Source organism: Choloepus didactylus, chromosome 3, assembly GCF_015220235.1.
Source record: "Choloepus didactylus isolate mChoDid1 chromosome 3, mChoDid1.pri, whole genome shotgun sequence".
Taxonomy (NCBI): Eukaryota; Metazoa; Chordata; class Mammalia; order Pilosa; family Megalonychidae; genus Choloepus; species Choloepus didactylus.
In genome coordinates this window covers 95,152,341-95,175,935 of record NC_051309.1, presented here as the reverse complement: position 1 = coordinate 95,175,935, position 23,595 = coordinate 95,152,341, and the positions used below count along the sequence as shown (strand labels likewise).

The following is a 23,595-nucleotide window of genomic DNA, read 5'->3' as shown; positions in this document are numbered from 1 at the left end:
AGGTCTGGATATTTTGAAAATTACACTGCATGAAAGTACAGACTCTTTTTTTTTTTTTTTCAATTGTGGAAACATATACACAGCCTAAATCTTCCCATTCCACCCTCTCCCTAGCATTCCATTAGTAGGATTAATCACATTTAGAATGTTGCAATGCTGTCACCTTCCCACCATCCATTTCTAGAAGTTTCCCTTCACCCCAAACAGAAACCCTACTCTCATTTCTTAACTCCCCATTGCCCCTTCCCCCACTTCTCGGAACCCCTACTCTACTTTTCATCTCTATGATAATATTCTCTGATACTTTCTTTGTGTTTACCATGGGGCTTAAATTTAACATCTTTAATCTATAACAATCTTGTTTATCTTTTATACCAACTTAACTTCAATAGGACACATAAACTATGTTCCTTTACTCTCTCATTCCCCCACCTTTATGTAGTTCTTGTCAAAAATTACGTGTTTTACATTGAGTCCAAAACCACTGCTTAATCATTACAGTGTATGTATTTTAGATCCTGTAGGAAGTAAATAGTGGAGTTATAAATGAAAAATGCAGTAGTATTGGTATTTATATTTACCATGTGATCTTCACTGGTAATCTTTATTTCTTCATGTAGTTTCAGTCAACTGTTTAGTGTCCCTTCCTTTCAGCCTGCTCAACTCTTTCTTATAGGACTGATCTACTGGTGGTGAAGTCCCTCAGGTTTTAATTATCCGGGAATGTTTTCATCTCCCCCTCTTTTTTACCCTCCAGGTGTTTGTGATTTCTCCAAGTCTCTGATGCTTATGGACTTCTATTTGTATTCCATTGTGGTCAAAGAATGTGCTTTGAACAAATTCTTTTTTTTTAATTTATTGAGACTTGTTTTTACATCCCAGCATATGGTCCATTCTGGAGAAAGATTCGTGATCACTAGAGAAGAATGTGTGTCCCAGTGACCTGGGATGTAATGTTCTATATATGTCTGTTAAAATTCTCTGTATTTCTCTATCCTTTCTTTGTTTCTCTGTCGGTAGGGCTGCCTTTAGTATCTGAAGTAGGGCAGGTCTTTTATTAGCAAAATCTCTCAGCATTCGTTTGTCTGTGAAAAATTTCAGCTCTCCATCAAATTTGAAGGAGAGTTTTGCTGGATAAAGGATTCTTGGTTGGAAATTTTTCTCTCTCAGAATTTTAAATATGTCATGCCACTGCCTTCTCGCCTCCATGGTGGCCACTGAATAGTCACTACTTAGTCTTTTGTTGTTTCCTTTGTATGTGGTGAATTGCTGTTCTCTTGCTGCTTTCATAACTTGCTCCTTCTCTTCAGTATTTGACAGTCTGATCAGAATATGTCTTGGAGTGGGTTTATTTGGATTTATTCTATTTGGAGTTCGCTGGGCATTTATGCTTTGTGTATTTATATTGTGTAGAAGATTTGGGAAGTTTTCCCCAACAATTTCTTTGAATACTGTTTCTAGACCTTTACTCCTCTCTTCCCCTTCTGGGACACCAATGAGTTTTAAATTTGGATGTTTTATTTTATCTATCATATCCCTGCTATCCTTTTTGATTTTTTCAAATTTTTTCCCCATTCTTTCTTTTGTTCTTTCATTTTCTGTTCTGTGGTCCTCGAGGAGGCTGAGTTGTTGTTCACCTTCCTCTAATCTTGTATGATGAGTATCCAGAGTCTTTTTAATTTGGCCTACCGTTTCTTTAATTTCCATAAGATCTTCTATTTTTTTTATTTACTGTTGCAGTTTCTTTTTTGTGCTCTTCTAGGGTCTTCTTCATGTCCTTTATATCCTGTACCATGCTCTTCTTCATGTCCTTTATATCTTGTGCCATGCTCTTGTTGCCTGTCTGTAGTTCTTTGATTAATTGTGCCAAATACTGTGTGTCTTCTGATCTTTTGATTTGGGTGTTTGGGTTTGGTTTTTCCATATCATCTGGTTTTGTCATATGCTTTAAGATTTTCTGTTGTTTTTGGCCTCTTGGCATTTGCTTTACTTGATCCCTAATTTACCAGAATTGCAGCTTGGTGGCGTACACTTTCTTTAACTAACCAGCCAGTGGTGTCCATGAGTCACCTATTCCCCTCAAGTCAGTTCTCCCCAACTTTGTCTTTGTGGTGTGTGGGGGTCTGATTCTTGTGGGGTCCAATTGGTGCACCAAGTTTGAGTGTGTTGTTGGTGCTGTCCACCCTGAATGTGGGGCTTGTGTCTGGGTGGTTAGGGAGACAGGGAAGCTTTAATAATCAAACCTCCCATGTGTCCCTGGAGACTTAAGGCTGTTGCAGGAGCCTAAGCCTTCATTTCAGTCTTTCCACAGATTGTCTCTGCCCTGACTCACAAGTCCTTGGTATTCGCCTAGGGTCCCTGGGGTTTCCAAGTGGGTCCCCCTTCCCAGCTGTGCTCTTCCTGGACCTCTCAGACTCTTTATATACATGTACATGCATGCATGTTGACAGAGTCATCATCCTTTATTCTTGAAAGCCTAATCTGTTCACATGAAGTATAGTATATTCTGAGAGTCTTGAGAATATGCCAGGCTTAATGAATTCTTTTTTTCCAAATTTGTTTTACACCTTATATTAGCAAGAAACTTTAAGGACATCTCTGTAGGTGAAACATTTAAATCATATTTCTCCCAAACTATGGTCTTCACAAACTACTCTTCAAAGATCATGAACCTGTTTTTCCACCATAGTTTTTTGCTTAATGACAAACGTAGTCTCTTTTACAGTTTCTTCAAGTCTTGTCACCACTGGACTTTTGTAACACTGAGACTTTTTTTTTTCCTTTGAAAGGTCCAAGCTATGTTGCAGAATATGTTGTTTTCTTTATAGATGATCATGCTTTGTATATTTATATTTAATTTGTAGAAAATTATAATTGGAATCTCCTAAAATAAATTATATTATAATGTAGCCAATAACTCTTTGCTTATGGAAGTGTTCTTAAGAGATATTTTATCTGTCTTAAAACAACAGTGATGATTGTCCAGTCTTCTTAGGAGCCACCAACACAGACTGGGTTGCTGAATGTAGAGAGAGTGTCAAAGAATTAGCAGCACAGGTCTACACTTCTGGCTGTGGCCCTGCTGGCTGAGGTTGCTGAAGAAGCAGTGACAGAGGATATGGTTAATGAAAGCACTTAGATGCCTCAGAGAAAGCTGGCTGAGTGCTTTGGAGACACTGATAATGAACTTTTCCACAATAACAATGCTCTTTTCCAGTGCTGGCATGGATAGGCGGACTTCTGGTCACTACTGCTTCCTTGTACAATATTCCATTGTTAGAATGTTTTTACGTGTGTTTTAAAATTTTTGTTTATTTTAATTTATTTCTAGTGTTAAGAGTAAAGGTATCCTGTTTTTACTTGAAACTCTTGAAATATTAAACAGTGCGTGCTCACTGGCACAAAGGTTCAAAGTTCAGGTCAAAACTCTTAGCCATTTGGACTTAATTTTATTCCCAAAATTACTTAGCCGGGATGCTTGCATGACTCTGCTACTCTGTATGGCATTTCCAGACCCAGTAGCCTGAACTGGACCCAGAACTGGCAGTGCCTGGTAAACCACTGGGAGGAATCTTTTCCCATAATCTGCTTTGTTCTCCTGTCAGTTCCCCAACCCACAAATAACTTTATTTTTAATTCAATTTAGAAAGTAGTCTAATAGCATACATTGTCTAATATTCTCCCTGGGCTCTGGCCAAGCCATTAAAAGTATTTATCTTAGTGGAGAAATCTGTTTGTGTAACCAGAGATATTATAATAAATGGTGTGTATACGTTTTTACCTCTAATTAAAAAATCTTTCCCTTTTATTTTCATTTTTCTTTTTGAAAAGTTAATTGTCACAGCCATTCTGGGACTGGTTGTAGGTGCAATTTTCTTTGGGCTTAAAAACGATTCTACTGGAATTCAGAATAGGTAAGTACATTTGGATCTTGATTTTTCAGGAAGCTCTGTTAATTTTTTTCAAGTTATGAAAATCCATTGATAATTTGCATTTGAGAGAAGCACAGGGTAAATGTTCTTTACTGAAGAACGATGAACCAGTGAATTGAAAGCTGGATGGAAAAGTCAATTTACATTGTACTCTTTTATTTTTTTGATTTGGGGTGGATTGGATTCAGATTTTTCTAACCATTTTATATATGGTTAACCTTTCTTAGTGTTGTGATCCTTATCTAGTTTTAGTCATAATGTGCCCTTAAAAATATCAGGTCATGATGAGACTATCTAATGGATTATATCATTCTCTGGCCATGTTAGGTGCTCAGCAAAATTGCAGTGAGAGCTACTGTGTGCCAGGCACACATCTCAGGTGGCTTCCCAGCAGCCAGAGGAAGTGGATGGTATTATCCCCATTTTATTGTGGAAGAAAGTTGAAGGAGCTTAGGTGGAATCTCTTTTGATGTCTGGAGAAGGCTATTATTTCTGAAATAAAGAATATTCATAGAAGTCAACTCCTACCTTGGGTGTGAAACAAATTGTCTTCTGTATGGGATCAGATAAGGTTACTCAACAATGAGATCGTTATTGCAGCTGTTTTCCTGGGTTATGCCATTGTTTATCTTCTTACCTTCCCTGAGGGCTGTGCTCTTCTTTGTGTTGTTTCCAAACTGGCTGGTAATTGATGGTGTGCACAGTTTGTAGATGCTAGGCCAAGATGTTGATTGAAGTTTCATTCCTATCTTTCATTTTGCTTCCAAATGCCTTACTTTCCTCCTTACTTAACTCCTTTTAAAACAAAAGTGCCTAGTAGAGTTTTTAGCTCTATCAGGTTCACTGTTACCCTATTCTTACATGAGGAATGGTATTTGGCCTTTTGTTAGTTAAAATTCAAGGTAATAGTATTTTTATGATCTATATGGAGGGTTGTGTGTGCTACATGGAGTCACAGGGGTTCTGCTGTGAGGAGACACAAAGGATGGGGGACAGAGATCTGATGGGGCTCATGCTTTCCTCTGTTTTAACCAGAATTGTTTTGCTTTTGTGTCTGCCTAACTTTGTAGGACGTCATTTGAGGAATGAATTTTGCAGCTGGAAAAAATTGATCTATGGATGTTTTATTGACTAATGCTCTTATTGCCCTCTCTCTCTCATCTCAGAGCTGGTGTGCTCTTCTTCTTGACAACCAACCAGTGTTTCACCAGCGTGTCAGCCGTGGAGCTCTTTGTGGTCGAGAAAAAACTCTTTATGTGAGTATGTCTCTGTTTGGGGTTGGTGTGGGGGGCATTGAGCATCAGGACTATGTGTTCAACTGGTTACTTCCAGGAGAAGAATGTACAAAGAGCAATCTTATCTTCTCATCTGTGCTTTAAAGTTTGAAAAATTACCTTTGTGCCTTTTCAAACTGCTGTAGAGTGTATAATATGTGTTTTTGTTCTTTAGACATGAATACATCAGTGGATATTACAGAGTATCATCTTATTTCTTTGGAAAACTGATTTCTGATTTCCTACCCATGAGGATGTTACCAAGTATTATATTCACTTGTATTACATACTTCTTGTTAGGTAAGTAACAAGACAAAAAAGGTGTGTCTTTAGTCTTGGATATGAGGTAAAGCCAATTTCCATTTACAGCATGTTTTTGTTTCTCTCAAAACTATAGAACAAATCATGAGATATGGGAGTGTTCTAGTTTGCTAATGCTGCCAGAATGCAAAACACCAGGAATAAATTGGCTTTTATAACAGGGGGTTTATTTGGTTACACATTTACAGCCTTAAGGCCATAAAGTGTCCAAGGTAACACATCCACAATCGGGTACCTTCACTAGAGGATGTCCAATGGCGTCCGGAAAACCTCTGTTAGCTGGGAAGGCACATGGCTGGCGTCTGCTCCAGAGTTCTGGTTTCAAAATGACTTTCTCCCTGGATGTTCCTCTCTAGGCTTCAGCTCCTCACAAATGTCACTCTTAGTTGCTCTTGGGGCATTTGTCCTCTCTTAGCTTCTCTGGAGCAAAAGTCTGCTTTCAAAGGCTGTCTCCAAAATGTCTCTGTAAGCTGAAGCTCCTCTCTCAGTTCCAGAGCATTCTTCAAAGTGTCCCTCTTGGCTTTAGCAAGCTCACTCCTTCTGTCTGAGCTTATATGGTAATCCAGCAAATTAACCAAGGCCCAGGCTGAATGGGTGGGGCCACACCTCCATGGAAACTGTTCAATCATAGTTATCATCCACAGTTGGGTGGGGCACATTTCCATGGAAACAACCTAATCCAAGCTTTCCAACTTAATCCCCACTAACATGTCTGTCCCCACAAGATTGCATCAAAGAACATGGCTTTTTCTGGGGGACACAATACACACAAACCAGCACAGGGAGCATCTTCCCGTTATATACTTTCAATATCTATTCACTATGGATATTTATGTCAAGACTTTTCCCTACATAATTTTAAAATATTATTATAGAAGTGTATTTTACTGAAAGATGCTGTGTGTCATGAACTAACATGGAAAGATTTTTTAAAGCTCTTTGAGACTATGCTAGAGGTGCTATCATAATTAATACCTTATACTTATCTATTTACATATTTATTTATCTTTGTATATATACATATACATATACATATATATTTTGTATTTTCTAATGAAAGATGGTGACTTTGGTGGCTTATTGTTTTAATAAGAATACTGACTAGTTTGATAGATGTAGACAGATTCATTTTGAAATTGTACTCAGGCTTCACCCCACATTCATTGTATCAGAATTTACACATATTTACCTGAAATATATACATTAGAAATATATATTTTTTTCTTGTTTTTTTTATGTTTAAAAATGTATTTTTGGAAAAGCATTACAGGCTTTAGGATTTAGTGTAAACCACCCATTTTACAAATGAGAGGTTCAAAGAATTAGGCATAGAATCTAGATCCCTAGTGTACTGATTGGTGTCCTTGTGGTTCCAAAATCTGTGAATCATTGGGCCAGCCCATGGTATTAGTCCATTATAGTTTATAAAGTAGTTTTATGAAGCTTAATTTAACTCAGTCCTCCATCCCACAGTTACCTGGTGATTTGTCTACAGAGACTTGGGTTATGGAGGGCCTTCCCTCTACCCCTTCACCTCCCCACCCAATTAAAACCACTGCAAGGTCATGTAATCCTGATCGTCCCAGTTTCTTCACTAATGCAGTTACAGCAAACAGTGGATAATGTGATGATGGCCCCTAGAATGAATACTTTATTGGTAAGTTTCCCAAGAGAAGTTCTAATTCTGGTCAGTTGTGATGCCTGTAGCTCTTTATCACAGGTACTCAAATTAATGACTACATGTAAAGCGGCATTGGTGTACATGGAAAAGTGCTTCTGAAATAAGTACAGAAAAGAAAACCGGGGATAAATTTTATAAAAATTATACATATGGAGAGGAAAAATGAAATTGATGACCCAGGATAGTTCAATAGTGGATGCATTTTTTTTTTTTTTTCAATATTAGTTTCTTCACAAATATAGTGTATTTACACAACAAACAATCCCAGCTGCATGGTGCTGTGGGCGGTTGGATTAACCTCCTCTTGTCTTCCTTTCTAAGGGCTGAAGCCAACAGTGGAGGCCTTCTTCATCATGATGCTTACCCTTATGATGGTGGCTTATTCAGCCAGTTCCATGGGGCTGGCCATAGCAGCAGGTCAGAGTGTGGCTTCTGTAGCAACACTTCTCCTGACCATCTGTTTCGTGTTCATGATGGTGAGTGGGAACTGTGCTTCCCTGAGAAGTAATTTTTCCCCCTTTTTCCATCCCTTAAATTCACCTGCTTTGAGGATTCTGTAAACGGAACTCTTTGACGCTCTAAGACCAGATACTGAAATAATATGAGAAAATGTACCAGCTTTCCTCCTTGCCTGTATCCTACCTTTTTGCAAATGTTCTAATATAGTTTCTATAACTTTCATTACCATGTCATTACTAATTAGCTTTTAAAAGGTGCTTCAAGGTGACTTCTTTTTATCCAGTGAAACCTTGATAACTTGGAACTTTAAAAACCAGACAAATTTTGATTGGCAGATTCCCTCATAAAAGTAACAGGTTAACTGCCTGACTTTCATGCTGATGTTAGAGAATTGCTGGCTTGTTTAACCAGCAGCAGAAATAGGTTGGATCTGCTGCTTTCCAAAGGAAATCTAAGGTCCGTGAAAAATAGAACAGTATGTGGTATGGGTGGCAACCTCCTGTATTTTGCAAATGAACATTTTAAAAATATTGAAGAATTCCAAGGTTCCCATGGTGCTAGGTCACTGCCTTTCTGGGTTCCTGACATTGGCTTATATCAGCATATTTATGTATTTCGGTTAATCTTTCCCTTCCTTCCTGTGTTCCTCCCTCCCTCCCTTCCTTCCTTCCAGTTAAATGGAATATATACTGTGTACACTGTAGATATATTTTCATTCCTTTAAAACCATAAATAGTATAGAGATGTACATATGCAAAAGAGGATAAGTGTTTAGAATAAGTGGAAAGAATTTCAAGGAGGAGTTGACCTTACAAACGTTTACGAGGTAGTAGAGGACTTGAAGAGAGTGTTCTCCAGTACTGACTGCCATGCCAGTGCTTCATGAAGTCACTCCATCAATTGTGATTCTGTTCTTCTGCTTTTCCTAGATTTTTTCAGGGCTTCTGGTAAATCTCAGAACCGTGGTGTCGTGGCTCTCGTGGCTTCAGTACTTCAGCATTCCTCGATATGGCTATACGGTAAGTGTTTCCTCTTCTAGTTATTGTGACCGAGTCATTAGTCCCAAGCAAGGAACAACCAAAATAAAGCCTAACATCTCAGGTCCCTGTCCATGAACTATGAAAGTCACCCATCCAGGAATTTCCTTTTAGGAGAAAGGATGAGGATTTCCTATTTGGCTTCATTTACACGAGGCTGGGGATCACCTTTATAATCCCCTGGAATATGATCTCTCCCTGTTCTTGTTTGAGGGAGGTGAAGGGCGAGGAGATAACTTGTAGCAAAGGAGAAAGATTGCCTAATTGCTGAAAGAGATATTGTTGCATTTCAGTTCAATAAGGAAATGAATAAGAATATGGGCAAGTAGAGAACATTTTCCACTGAAAGGGAAATAGGGAAAAAAGCAATACGATCATGTCATGCTCATAGCTGCTATTGGCTTTAGAATGCTAATCAACTCCAAAGAAAATAGTTCTGTGTTGTATTCATATATAATGTATTATATTTAACATACCGTAAGTATGTCAGTAGAGTATAAACTAAGTTTCTAACTCCCAAGAATTACACGTGGTTTTGATGAAAACAAAGAACGATGGTACAAAAGATTGTTACCATAAATTATCAATACCCATTGAGCATCACTATATTGTTTTAATTACAGTGTTTATGGAGTTATAAAGTTAGAAATAGAAGAAGAAAAGAGCTGTGGCATAATATAGCCAGAGGTCTCCCCTCATGACCAAATACTTTGCTTCCTTTGTATTAGAAGCCAAATCCCAACCCTGGGCCTCTTAGTTGCCAGAGAAAATGATTTTTGTTTCTTTGGTGTGACAAAGACTGAATGTGAAATTTAGTATGTCTTTAGAAGTAACAATAGAGATTAGACTAAAAAGACATGATTGTGATAATTCCTTGGAAATGTCTTGAAATTTAAAATAATCCCTAATCCATCTTCTTACAGGCTTTGGAGCATAATGAATTTTTGGGACAAGACTTCTGCCCAGGTTACAATGCAACGTCAAACAGTACCTGTGGTTTTGCAATGTAAGTTTTCATTAAATGTCATAATGGATTTGCTTACTGTTGTAGTGTGATATAGAAAGGACCCAGGGCTCAGAGCTGGTATTAGTCCTTCCAGTGGCAGCGGACTTCTTTGAGCCTAAACTTGCTCATCCGTAAAAGGATTTGCTTTACATTAATGCATATGAAAGTGCTGTACAAAAACTGGGTATTTTACCACAGTCAAAATTATATTTAGGTTGGAGAAATGTTTCTTACATGTTGCTTGTTGTTTTCAATTTGAGCCTTAAAAAAAAAAAAAAGATCCTTTTCATATTTGAGCGTGAGATTGAGTTTTTATTTTTCAGAACACTGGGAGTTTGAAATAAGAGCTGCTTTGATATTTTAGCAAGGGCTTAGAAATATCTGAACTCTACATGGTTCCCCAGGAGCCCCACCCTTGACCAGTAGTGAGAGCTAAAAGGGCAGTGACAGCGTAAAGGGATTGAACACTTAACTTGCCAAGATTTTGGCACTTGCCTCTTCTCTTATGCATTTGGAAAATATTCTGAAATCAAAGCCTGTGCAGCATTTTTGTTTGTTTTTAAACTGTCTTGGAATACTTTCTGTTGAAGTGTGTTTCCATATATTTCAGTAAACTGAAGAGGAAGTTCTGTTTTTATATAATGTCACTATTCCTGCTCCCTTTTCGTTCAATCTGGGTGTGAGTTTGAAACATGTAGTCACTGCCAACTAGCTGGTCAGGATGAAGGGGACAGGAAAAGTGGGAAAGCGGTGGAGATGCTAGGCTCCAAGGTAATGTAAAATGAGGTTCATCTTCATAAGATGAAGAAGCCACTCTTTCATTAAAGAAAGGCTATGGCTGTTTTCAGAACAGCTAAATTTCAAGAGTCACACAAAAATGGTACCAGGCAGTAATTGTGGCTATACCTTGTATTTTTAGTGCCAGATATTTTTCTAACCTGTGGCAGAGCAACCTCAGCCTTCTCTCCTCCAGCTGCCACTTAAGGCCTAACGTGATCATTGTCACCTGCCCAGAGGGCTGGCAGCTGAGTATCTGCAATGCTCTTCACAGTCCTGATGCAAAAGCTGAGAGGCTGACTGGCAGGAGACACTTGCTCACTTGTTTTCCTAGTTTTCAGAATTCTTTTGTATAGCTGTTTTGAAGGTAATGCCTTCTATAAAGAGCTTTGATTATGTTAGCAAGGACCATAGATGCCATCTGTTAAAGCTGAGTTTTTTCCCATTGGTAGTAAGTGGAAAATTACTTGATAAGTGTTTCTGCCCTTTGAACAGGGCAACAGTGTAGACTGGGAAACAGATGATGAATCTAGGGAGACCAGAAACTTGTTTCAAAGTGTCACTTTATAAACTTGGACAAGTTCCTTAAACCTTAGTGCCTTCATCTTTTAAATGTGTACAGTGATATCTATTTCCATTGGGACTGTTTTATAGTTTAACTAAGCTATTATATGCAATTACTTAGCATAGTATTTAGGAAAATTGTAAGCATTCAATGACTATTAGCTATTATATATGCAGGGATAATTATGAAGTCTTGGTTAACCTATAGGCTTCTTTAACTAAGAACCAACAGCATATTGAGTAAAATTTAAACAGATATCATAAATAACGTCATATTTCTTTTCTGTTGAATTTCAGATGTACTGGCGAAGAATTTCTGATAAACCAGGGCATCGATCCGTCCACCGTGGGGCCTGTGGAAGAATCATGTGGCCTTGGCATGCATGATTGTTATTTTCCTCACAATTGCCTACCTAAAATTGTTATTTCTTAAAAGTTTTCATAAATCCCCCCTTCAATTACTACGAATTTATCTGCCAATAAAGAAGAGCACCTTGATTTATTTTATGTATTCATTAATGTTTTCATTGTTGTCCTTTGTTTGGTTACCATTATACTGTTGTTCCACAACAAATTGTTTTTCAACAGAAAACATTCCTAGAAACTGCAGAGAACTGGATTATATGCATCATAAACTAATGAGAGTATGCTTCGCATGTTTGCGCATCCGGTCAGGAAGTAACCATGGGGAAGAAATCTGGTGTGATTTATTGACCTAGAAAAGGAAATCTGAATTGTAGAAACCTTTGCCAAGTCATTTATGTCTCTGACATCAGTTTCTTTCCTCATCTTTAAATTGAATAGGGTGGTCTGTAGCCCTTCAGCTTGTGATAACTGTTTTAATTCTATGATCTGCCGTTATTTAGTAACTAATAAATAAATGGCATTAATACTCTGTTGGGGAGCGTGAAATCTAAAATATATTGGAAATAGCAGTATTATTAGGAGGGTAAAAGAAACATCATCATGATAGAAAAAAATCTTCGATGACCTTAGTAAAGTAGTAGAACTTAACTGATATTTCTCTATAGCAGAATTATAATCTGGAACCCTTGGCTGGGGGCTTTGGATTGTAGGTGGAAGAAAGGGCCAGGGGTCTGGTGATATGTTCTTGTGACATTTCTGGGCCTCTCTAGCTCTGGTAAGTCACTTTGTGGGGAAGGGGTAGTTCGGTGTTTCATACTCTGGGTGTTAATCAGAATCACCTGAGGCGTCTTCCCACAGTGCAGCTGTCGGGCCCCTGCCCAGGCCCACTGCATCAGCACCTGCAGGGTCACTCCATAAAGAACTCGGTCCACTCCTGGATTCGTTAATTCCCAGGCCCCCTCTCAGCTCTGAAGATTTTAGAGGTATGATTTAATAACTGTTATATCAGGCCTATACAGGTTTTCTTCTTCCCTGCATATATACCTCATCTATTTACACATCTTCTCCCCATTCTAACCTTTACCAATAACAAGGATATGTTTCTTAACTTCTTTTTAATGGAGGGGTAATATACAGAAAGTACAGTTCAGGGAATTATCACAAAAGGAACACATCTGTGCAACTATCATTCTAGGTCAAGAAACAGAAACAGTTTCAGTGTTTAGCAGCTCCTGTCCAGTCCTCTTCCAATCACTACTCCTCCCTTCTTCCCTGAGCTATTTATCTATTTATTTTTAATTAAAATAATTTTTTTTGTTGTTGTTAGAGAAGTTGTGGGTGCAATTACAGAACAATCATGCATAAATAGAGGATTCCCATATACCACCCCATCACCAAAACTTGCATTGGTGTGGAAAATCTGTTACAATTGATAACATTTTTTTAATAGTTCTATTTTTTAGCACTAGTTGCATCTGTTACAATTGATGAAAGAATATTAAAATAGTACTATACCGAAGCTAGAGGAGGCCAAGGGAAGATGGCAGCATAGAGAGGAGTGGAAGCTAAGTAGTCCCCCTGGAACAACTAAAAAAAGCCAGAAACAACTAGTAAATAATCCAGAATAACTGCGGGGGGACAAAAGAGACCGTCCACTCATCATATACCAACCTGAATTGGGAGGAATGCCCAAGATCACAGCATAAAATCTGTAAGTAAAACCTGCAGATCCAAGCCAGGAGCCCCCTCCCCCATAGCCTGAGCTGCAAAGCCCCATGGTGCCAGAGAGAAGCTCTCTCCCAGCAAGCGAGTATGGCTCAGCTGAGCTCCAACTGGGGTTTTAAGTAGCGAGTGTGAACTGCTCACTACAGGTACGAATCCCCAAAAAACAGACAGAGGCTTTGGGTGACGACTGACCTTGGAGAGCCGGAGGGTCGTCTTGGACTAGGTCTGAAGGGGACTATCTGTTTCTTTTTTGACTCAGTGGAGAAAGCCCCAGCCATTTTCAGTTCCCAGTACTGTGACTCAGAGAAGGGTGGAGATAGCACAAGCAGAGAGAGAGACCATTGAAATGCTAATGACCCCCCCTAGGGGGTCTATCTTCTCTAAGAGGAAAGGGGTGGGGCCCTTTCCATTTGGAACCAGACCCCAGAGCCTGGGGAACACGGCCACACCTCCTCACACCAGTCAAGAATTATAGGCTAACAGGCATCTCCTGCTGGGCAGAAAAGCACAGTGACCTGAGGCATCACAGGGTGGAGCAATTTTCTAAGACACACCCTCAGGGAAACCAGATACTGAATATTTCTTCCCTCTGGGACCTGAACCCGTTCTGGTCTGGGAAAACCTGATTGGGGTAACCAAGGAAACCATGCCTAGACAACAGAAAATTACAACCTACACTAAGAAAAACGAAGTCATGGCCCAGTCAAAGGAACAAACGTACACTTCAACTGAGATACAGGAATTTAAACAACTAATGCTAAATTAATTCAAAAAGTTTAGAGAAGATTTCGCAAAAGAGATAAAGGCTATGAAGAAAACACTGGGCATACATAAAGCAGAAATCGAAAGTTCAAAAAACAACTAGTAGAATCTATGGAAATGAAAGGCACAACACGAGAGACAAAAGACACAATGGAAACATACAACAGCATATCTCAAGAGGCAGAAGAAAACACTCAGGAACTGGAGAACGAAACACCTGAAAGCCTACATGCAAAGGAGTAGATGGAGAAAAGAATGAAAAAATATGAGCAATGTCTCCGGGAACTTAAAGATGAAACAAAGTACAAGAATGTAAATATCATTGGTGTCCCAGAAGGAGAAGAGAAGGGAAAAGGGGCAGAAGCAATAATTGAGGAAATAATTAATGAAAATTTCCCATCTCTTATGAAAGACATAAAATTACAGATCCAAGAAGTGCAGCGTACTCCAAACAGAATAGATCTGAATAGGCCTATGCCAAGACACTTAGTAATCAGATTATCAAATGTCAAAGATAAAGAGAGAATCCTGAAAGCAGCAAGAGAAAAGCGATCCATTACATACAAAGGAAGCTTAATAAGACTATGTGTGGATCTCTCAGCAGAAACCATGGCGGCAAGAAGGAAGTGGTGTGACATATTTAAGATACAGAAAGAGGAAAACCGCCAACCAAGAATCTTATATCCAGCAAAACTGTCCTTCAAATATGAGGGAGAGCTCAAAATATTTTCTGACCAACAGATAATGATAGACTTTGTGAACAAGACACCTGCCCTACAGGAAATACTAAAGGGAGCACTACAGAGTGATAGGAGAAGACAGGAGTGCGTGGTTTGGAACACAATTTTGGGAGATGGTAGCACAGCAATGTAAGTACACTGAACAAAGATAACTATGAATACGGTTGAGAGAGGAAGGTTGGGAGCATGTGAGACACCAGAAGAAAGGAGGAACGATAAAGAATGGGACTGTGTAACTTGGTGAAATCTAGAGTGTTCAACAGTTGTGATAAAATGTACAAACATGTTCTTTTACAAGGGAGAACAAGCAAATGTCAACCTTGCAAGTTGTTAAAAATGGGGAGTCATTGGGGGAGGGATGCAATCAACATAAACTAGGGACTATAACTAACAGAATCGTATTATGCTTCCTTTAATGTAACAAAGGCTATATACCAAGGTAAATGCAGATAAGAGGGAGGGATGGGGAGGCTTGTTAGACACTTGACATTGGTGGTGGTGTCTGAGTCTTTACTTTGATTTAAGGTTATTTTTCCTTTTGCTGCTTCCTAGCTGTCATTTTTTTTTTCCTCTTTCTTTTGCCTCTCTACCTTCTTTGACTCTCCCTCCTGTCTTGTGGAAGAAATGTAGATGCCCTTATATAAATAGTGGTGAAGGTAGTGAACACATAAATATATGACCATAAAGAGAACCATCGATTATTTACTTAGGATGAAATGTATGGTGTGTGAACAAAACCATCTTAAAAAAAAAAAAAGGGTTGATGACAAAACCTCAAGGGCAATACACTGAATGAAATAAGCCAGACACATAAGGACAAATATTGCAGGGTCTCACTGATAGGAACTAATTATAATATGTAAACTCATACACATGAAATATAAGGTACCAAGATATAGGACGAAGCTTAAGAATGGGGAGTGGTTGCTTAGTGTGAGCAGAATGTTCAATAAGGATGAACTTAAATGTCTGGAAATGAACAGAGGTGTCGGTAGCAAGATGTGAGAATAACTAACAGTGCTGAATGGTGTGTGAATGAGGTGGAAAGGGGAAGCTCAGAGTCATATATGTCACCAGAAGGAAAGTTGGAGGTCACAAGATGGGAATGTATAAAACTGAATCCTATGGTGGGCAATGTCCATGATTAACTGTACAAATATTAGAAACCTCTTCCATGAACCAGAGCAAATGTATGACAATACAATTAGAAGTTAATAATAGAGGGGCATATAGGGAAGAAATATATACCTATTGCAAACTATATACTACAGTTGGTAGTATTTCAACATTTTTTTCATAAACAGTAACAAACATGCTATACCAACAGTAAGAGTCAACAATTGAGGGGAGTTGGCTAGGGATATGGGAGGATTTGAGTTTCCTTTTCTTTTTTTCTTTTTTCATCTTTCACTTTATTTCTTGTCTGGGGTAATGAAAAGTTTCTAAAAATTGAACAAAAATTAAGTGTGGTGATGGATGCACAGCTGTATGAGGGTACCAGGGGCAACTAATTGTACGCTTTAGATCTTTGGATAATTGTATGGTATCTGAACAATCCCAATAAAAATTAAAAAGGGAAAAAAAATAGTACTATACCTATTTCCATAGTTCACATAGGGGTATTTTTTCCCTCATATTCCTGACGTATATTTTTTTCATGCATGTCTGTATTTTGTTACTCGTCTACCCATACACTGGATAAAGGGTACAAGGTTTTCACAATCACACTGTCACATGATAAAAGCTACATAGTTATACAATCATTATCAAAGATCAAGGCTATTGGATGAAGTTAAACAATTGCAGGTATTTCCTTCTGGCTATTCTAATAAACTAGAAACTAAAAAGAAATAGCTATATAATGAGTCAGTAGTCATAATCATTTGTTAAATCCTAATTTCTCAGTTATACCTTCTCCCTCTAATTTTATCATCCTCTCAATCTTCAGAGATATCTGGGTAATGACCATTTTAACTTCTTCATGCTGGAAAGGGGTGTCAACATGGGGTAGAGGAATGAAACTGGTTGATGTTCTTGGAAAGATTGGCACCTCTTGTTTTCAGGGCTTATCTGTCTTGGGAACAATCTAGAGGCCCTAAGTTTCTGAAAAAATAAACTTACTAAGTAAAACTTTTATAGAGTCTTGGATAGAGCCCTCCCCTGGGTTATTTTCGAAATGACTCCTGTTTTATTCTGTTGCTATTATTAGAATATCATTACAGCTCAGTTTTGTTCCTTTGTGCAAAGGTACATAATTATTCTCCCTCCTTTTAAATAAACATTGTACTTTGGAATAATTTTAGATATTCAGGGAAGTAGATTTACAGAAAAGATAGTACAGAGAGTTGCTGAATACCCTTCAGCCTGCTTCCCTTCATGTTAACATCTGATTTAATAGCCACAGTACTTTTGTCAAAAGTCAAAACTAAGAAATTAATGTTGGCATGTAACTGTTAATTATAGACTTTGTTTGGATTTTGCCACTTTTCCATTAATATTCTTTTATTATTTCAGGATGCAGTCCAGCAGACCACATTGCATTTAGCCCCTGTGCCAGTTTGAATGTATTATGTCCCCCAAACGCCATTATCTTTGATGTCATCTTGTGTGGGCAGATGTTATCAGTGTTGATTAGATTGTAATTCTTTGAGTGTTTCCATGGAGATGTGCCCCACCCAACTGTGGGTGATAACTCTGATTGGATAATTTCCATGGAAGTGTGGCCCTGCCCATTTGGTGTGGACCTTGATTAGTTTACTAGGGCACTATGTAAGCTCAGACAGAAGGAGTGAGCTTGCTACAGCCAGGAGGGACACTTTGAAGAACACACAGAAGCTGAGAGAGGAGCTGCAGCTTACAGAGACATTTTGGAGATGGCCTTTGAAAGCAGACTTTTGCTCTGGAGAAACTAAGAGAGGACAAACGACCCAAGAGCAACTGAGAGTGACATTTTTGAGGACATGCAGCCTAGAGAGGAATGTACTGGGAGAATGCCATTTTGAAACCAGAACTTTGGAGCAGAAGCCAGCCATGTGCCTTCCCAGCTAACAGAGGTCTTTCTGGATCCCTTTGGCCATCCTCCAGTGAAGGTACCCAATTGTTGGTGCATTACCTTGGACACTTTATGGCCTTAAGATTGTAACTGTGTAACCAAATAAACCCCCTTTATAAAAGCCAATCCATTTCTGGTGTTCTGCGAAAAGGCAGCATTAGCAAACTGGAACAGCCCCCCTTTTTAAAAGTGAATAACTTTTCAGTGTTCCTATAGGAATTAAGCAAGCTGGGGATCACAGGAGTGTAGATTCCCTGAAACTGTTTTCACCTAGTAGTCATTTAGCTCATCCGTGGGTGCCCTGCTGTACTGTTGCAACATCAGTTTAAGGACACAGCATTATGTTTACATCTTCAAACCATAAGGAACATTTTGTTACAGTATAACTATTTTCCTATAAAATGGAAATGAAAATATTAATTTAAGGAAATTTACTTCCGAATGTGTATATATTTGCCCCCCACCCCCAATCCATTATAAATACTTTATTTCACCTAGAAGGTTGAATCACTCAGGGGTATCATAGTTTTAAAAGCTGCAATCACAACATGTTGTAACTTCATTTAAAAAAACAGTGCTGTAAGTGGAACTGCTTGGCTTTGACCATCCACATTTCTGCACAGTCTGTATGGAATATGCCCAAAGAAACATCTTCCCCTTTGTTCCAACTAGTTGTCCTTGTATGTAAGTCACTTCCTATTCCTGTTTATCCAGAGTAGTGAAATAACAAGACCAGCCACGTAGCCAAAGTCCAATCCAAGCACACAGAAGATGGGCCATACCTGCCATGGTCTTTCCCAATCCATTGTAACAGGAAGTGCTCCAAGCCACGTTCCTACAAACTAAATTGTAGTGATCTGAAGATTATTCTCCCACATGGATATAACTTCATTCCTACTGGAAACTCGTAGCCACTCTTTGATGTTTGGTCCTAACAAACATAGACAGGTACAGTAGTCAAAGGACAATGAAACTGCAAATAAAAAAGTTTCAAACACCAACTTTTAGTCGTGTTCAATCTAGAGCAAAAATTGCATGAAAGGAGAAATATGACAAGAAATAGATACAGCATTTCAAAACTCTGGAACCTTCTGTGTTAATGAACTTCTTTTAGAGGATGCATTTGGTTTTATTACTAAGTATAATACTAGATTGACAGCAGTTATTAAAAACAGAACAGGTGCACAACCATGTCAAATGTGTTTCCAATATTGAGAAGTTCTCCAAGAAGAATGATGGAATGAAGATGGTTAAGATAATTGAAAATATGCACAAAAGATGGGCATGCAGTAAATAGTCTCTTAATATCAGTATCTTTCATGGTGTTTCTTGGGTGCCTATCTAACTCCCATCTGCTGAAGGCAAGGGGAGGCTATTGCCTTCCACCATCAAGTTCAACTTGCTGTGTGTATATTCCTTTGAATTATGTTTTTATTTACTTGAAGTTAAAATTTTGTTTCCATTTACTGGGATGTCAAAAGAACTAAATATAATGGAAGAGAAAAATTAATTTACTTTGGTTAAAAGAAAAGAAACCTCAGGAATAGATTAACATTAGCTACTGTGCCAGTTTGGATATATTATGTCCCCCAGAAAAAGCCATATTCTTTAACTTCATATATTTTCATACATCCTTACTTTTTTATATTCCTTTATGCATCTGTAAAATGAGTTTCTTTTAGCTTTAAAATTCTATAATTTAATGTTTTTTATGCTGCAGTGTTCATTTCTAACCAAGTTCGAGAAATATGGCCACCAAAGTTGGCTTTTCCAACTTCTGCTAAATTCCTCCAAGGGAATTTATAAATTCTATAACTTCTTTAATTTGATTTATTACAAACATGTTTTTGAATCTTCTAGTAAGTAGGTTCTGACTTAGAATTGCTGCACTCAAGGAGAGCCTTCTCCCTTCTGCTTGCAAAGTCAGGGTTTCACTTTTCTTCTGGTTGGTCTTGTGTGCTGTGTTCTGTTGTGGAAGCAGAATGGAGAGGAATGTTTCATTTCTCTATATCTGGGGTTAACGTGCTCACAAAAAGAATAAATGGGAAAGATGGAAGTTGGGAAGAAGGAAAGTCTACTCTTTATTTTTTTTTTTTTTTCAGTTGTGTTAGAATCTTCAGTGGGTGGGAACTGGGGATTCCAGATGATTCTTTGGGAAATACTGACAACATTGTAATAAGCAGCCATGGCCAATTAACCTACATTAGTTATAATTTGATCCCCTTGATTCAATCACTGGTTAACAATTATGTTCAAAGCCATATATTATTATACTACATATTCACTTAAATATCAGAATCACATTTAGAGCTAAATTAGCCCGTTAATGTTTCCTGATTTTCAAACATTTTTGACTGCAGGATCATTCTTCCACTCCTCAACCCCAAAGAAAAGTGTATATGGTTTTCTGGTAACTAGCAGATGAAAGTGGTACTTCTTTAGTCCAGGTAAGGATGTGGGTTCTTAGCTCGGCCTCTTTTCTTTGCCATCAGCAAAACCTGAGGTGTCATCTCACTACTATAGGGCTTGGCAGTACAGTGCTTGGAAAAACCTCAGTCTGTTCCATCATTTTCCTTTTGTAGATGAGGAAACTGTGTTTCAGAGACTATGATCAGCCAAAGGTCACGTGGCTTGTTTCCTTCGTAAGATTTTGCACATTCTCCAGTATTACCCAGAGCATCTCCACATAGCTCCTGCGGTGGGTCATTTTTGAAAATGTCATCTGCAGAAGGGAGGATGGGGGCAGTGGGAACTGATAAAACATAGGGGAGTTGTACTTAAAAGAAGTGTTTCAGGGTTTTGAGGCAAATAGAGCCTTTTATCACTATGGTTTTGAGGCAAATAGAGCCTTTTATCACTATAATTAATCAGGCAAATCTCCCCCTCCCCTGTCTCTTTTGTTACCCTCCACTCACCAGGACTATGATAGCCTTGATTAAGTTAGGTGGGTTAATCTGTACCTCTTTCTTATCTATAAAATAGGGATTCTTAATGTAAGTACCTTTAAAGGGTTATGGAGATTAAATGAGATATAATGCTTGTCAAATGTCTTATAAGTACTTGGCACATAGGAGGTGCTCAGTGCATTTCAACTATGGTAGTATATCCCAAAGAACATTTCGCTGGCTCGCTCTCTATGTTATTATGATAATTGGGCAAGAACTCTGTATGTACAGAGATTCAGGGGCTTGCACTTACATGAAAGCTTCACCAATATGGTCTGGGGCATGCTGGGATGTTCTCTCAAAAGTAAAGCACAGGTGATTGCACCTTGAACTCTTCACTAGGCAAAAGGATAGTTCTTATTGGACTCTTTGAAGGCAACATATATTGGGAATACATGTTCAACACATTTACTGGGTGATTTAGAGGGTTTCCACTGTCCAGTGAGGCCCAGAACAAGGGGGGCTCTGAAGCTGCCTTGCACTTCAGCCATTATGACCTGTCAGATCCAATGATGTTAAAGGAATCCATAATAGATAACATGCTGTGTGGGGTCTCTGGCCTGCCCAGGAGAGTATACCAGAGCTAAGGTTTTGGAGTCAGGACTTGCCCTCTGTAATAGATACCTACTTGTTTGAAAATCAGCTCCTTGAGTGCTATTGGGAATAGCTAGAACCAATAGCTAGACATCAAGTAACTATGGGATTGGAGTTGCCTATCAAGAGCTGTGTATTTTTAGATCCACCAAGGTATAAGGTCAGGAGGGCATTCAGAAGCATAAGTTCATAAATATGGGGCCCATATTCCCATATCACCTACTACTTTTTTTAAATTAAATTCAGTTTTATTGAAATATATTCATATACCGTGCAATCATCCATGGTGTACAATCAGCTGTTCACAGTACCATCATTTAGTCATGCATTCATCACCTCAGTCTATTTTTGAACATTTTCCTCACATCAGAAAGAATCAAAATAAGAATAAAAAAAAAAAAAGTAAAAAAGAACACCCAAATCATCCCCCCATACCACCCTATTTTTCATTCAGTTTGATCCCCATTTTTCTACTCTTCCATCCATACACTGGATAAAGGGAGTTGTGATCCATAAGGTTTTCACAGTCGCACTGTCACCCCTTGTAAGCTACATTGTTATACAATCATCTTCAAGAGTCCAGACTACTGGGTTGGAGTTTGATAGTTCCAGGTATTTACTTCTAGCTATTCCAATACATTAAAACCTAAGAGGTGTTATCTATGTAATGCATAAGAATGCCCATCAGAGTGACCTCTCAGCTCCTTTTGGAATCTCTCAGCCACTGAAACTTATTTCATTGCATTTCACATCCCCCTTTTGGTCAAGAAGATGTTCTCAATCCCAAGATGCCAGGTTCAGATTCATCCCCAGGAATCATATCCTGCGTTGCCAAGGAGATTTACACCCCTGGGAGTCATCACCTACTACTTTTGCACCACTGCCTCACTCCCAGTTTCCACCTATGACTTCAGGGGTGGGGGTGGGGATCTCCATGACCAATGGCAGGAGATGAACTCAGGACTGATTCATGGATGGGTTGATCAACATGTTGATGTTAGTCAAAAGTAGACTGCTACCATATTATAACTCCTAAAACAAGATGGTAAGAAGTTCCTGCAGTTGGAAGAGCTTTGGGCAATACCTTTGGCTGTTTCCTTTTACAGAGGAAGAAGTGGCCTGAGTTAATATGGACCTATGAAAGTGGCCACAAAATGCAGATCTTAGTGCCACATCAATGTCCCCCAGAGATGTATTATAGAGGTTGTTGCTGTGCTGAATAACTGGGTGTATGGAATGACTTGTTTGGTGGATGCCAACCAGGCTTTATCCTCAGGCACCCAGTGCTTGCTCAGTGGGCCCTAGAACAGAATAGTCAAAATACCAGGGATGAACAATATTTACAGATCTAACAGCTTGTGCTTTCTCACCAAGGCTCATCTACTTACTACCACTGTTGATGCCTGAAACCATAAGCAACGGGCTGACGCTGAGCTCTTAACATGGTACTAGCCTTAAAGGAGATCATCCAGCCCCTTGGCATGTCAATAGCATGGAACTCATTCCACTCTGGATAGGCGCAAATTTGCCCCTGCCAGAACTGACACCTATTGGATTTAGTTTGCCTTTGCCATGACACTTGATGAGGGCTCACACAGGCTGATTTACAGATATGGCTTTACAGATATGATTGGCTTGAAAGCAAGTGCAACAGTGGGCATACAACCACGAGATCCACTGGTCCTACTAGATATCATCACTGGATGCAGCCAGCTTGACAGAATTGTTGAATGACCTATTAAATGCTCTTTCAAGGTAATAGTTCATGGATGACATTCTAGGCAGGAGCCAGAGTACTGTCCTTCAGCATGCATTCTGTGTTGGCCCAAATCCAGCACACTGCCTATTTTCATAAATAAAATTTTGGGGACACAGCTTCTCTCATTTGTTTATGTACTGTCTATCACTGCTTTTATACAGTAGTGACAAAGTTGTTGTGAGAGATATTCTGATGATCCACAAAGCCTGTAATAATTTACTCTCTGGGACTTTATGGAAAGTTTGCAGAACCCTACATTAAACCAATGGTGCTTGTTCCCATTAGCTAGACTACACAGGTCCATGCTCCAAATGATATTGGGCTATCTCAATATCATTCCAATTTGCCCATATACAGAATACACCTCTGGGCTCTGCAGATTTAGGTCCTAAGTCCCCAGGGTTGGGGAGGGGTGCTTACACTGGGAATACAGTAAAGGTTTCACTAAATCTGAAGCCATGGTGCCAGTGATATTGCTAGGGATGGTCATCCCTGATAACCAGGAGAAGTCAGGGTTACTGGTACTGGAACAGAGAAGTCATCCAGCAACTGAATGTCTCCATGCTCAGTGGTTACAATAAATAGGCAATTGAAACAACCA

The 23,595-nt window shown here is 38.8% G+C and overlaps 1 protein-coding gene and 1 pseudogene across 1 annotated transcript in view; one reads left to right on the top strand and one right to left on the bottom strand.

The window, feature by feature from the left end:
* Window positions 1-11,566, top strand: part of LOC119529633 (broad substrate specificity ATP-binding cassette transporter ABCG2-like) — a 42,452-nt gene extending 30,886 nt beyond the window's left edge. Inside the window, exons 9-15 of the mRNA XM_037830229.1 lie at window positions 3,832-3,914; window positions 5,099-5,188; window positions 5,382-5,506; window positions 7,530-7,684; window positions 8,597-8,686; window positions 9,628-9,710; window positions 11,349-11,566. Coding sequence (XP_037686157.1) covers window positions 3,832-3,914; window positions 5,099-5,188; window positions 5,382-5,506; window positions 7,530-7,684; window positions 8,597-8,686; window positions 9,628-9,710; window positions 11,349-11,484 — 762 coding nt within the window. The 3' untranslated portion in view covers window positions 11,485-11,566. The remainder of the gene's footprint in view (window positions 1-3,831; window positions 3,915-5,098; window positions 5,189-5,381; window positions 5,507-7,529; window positions 7,685-8,596; window positions 8,687-9,627; window positions 9,711-11,348) is intronic.
* A 6,798-nt stretch (window positions 11,567-18,364) lies between these two features.
* Window positions 18,365-19,017, bottom strand: LOC119529636 (annotated as a pseudogene).
* Between the last annotated feature and the right edge of the window lie 4,578 nt (window positions 19,018-23,595).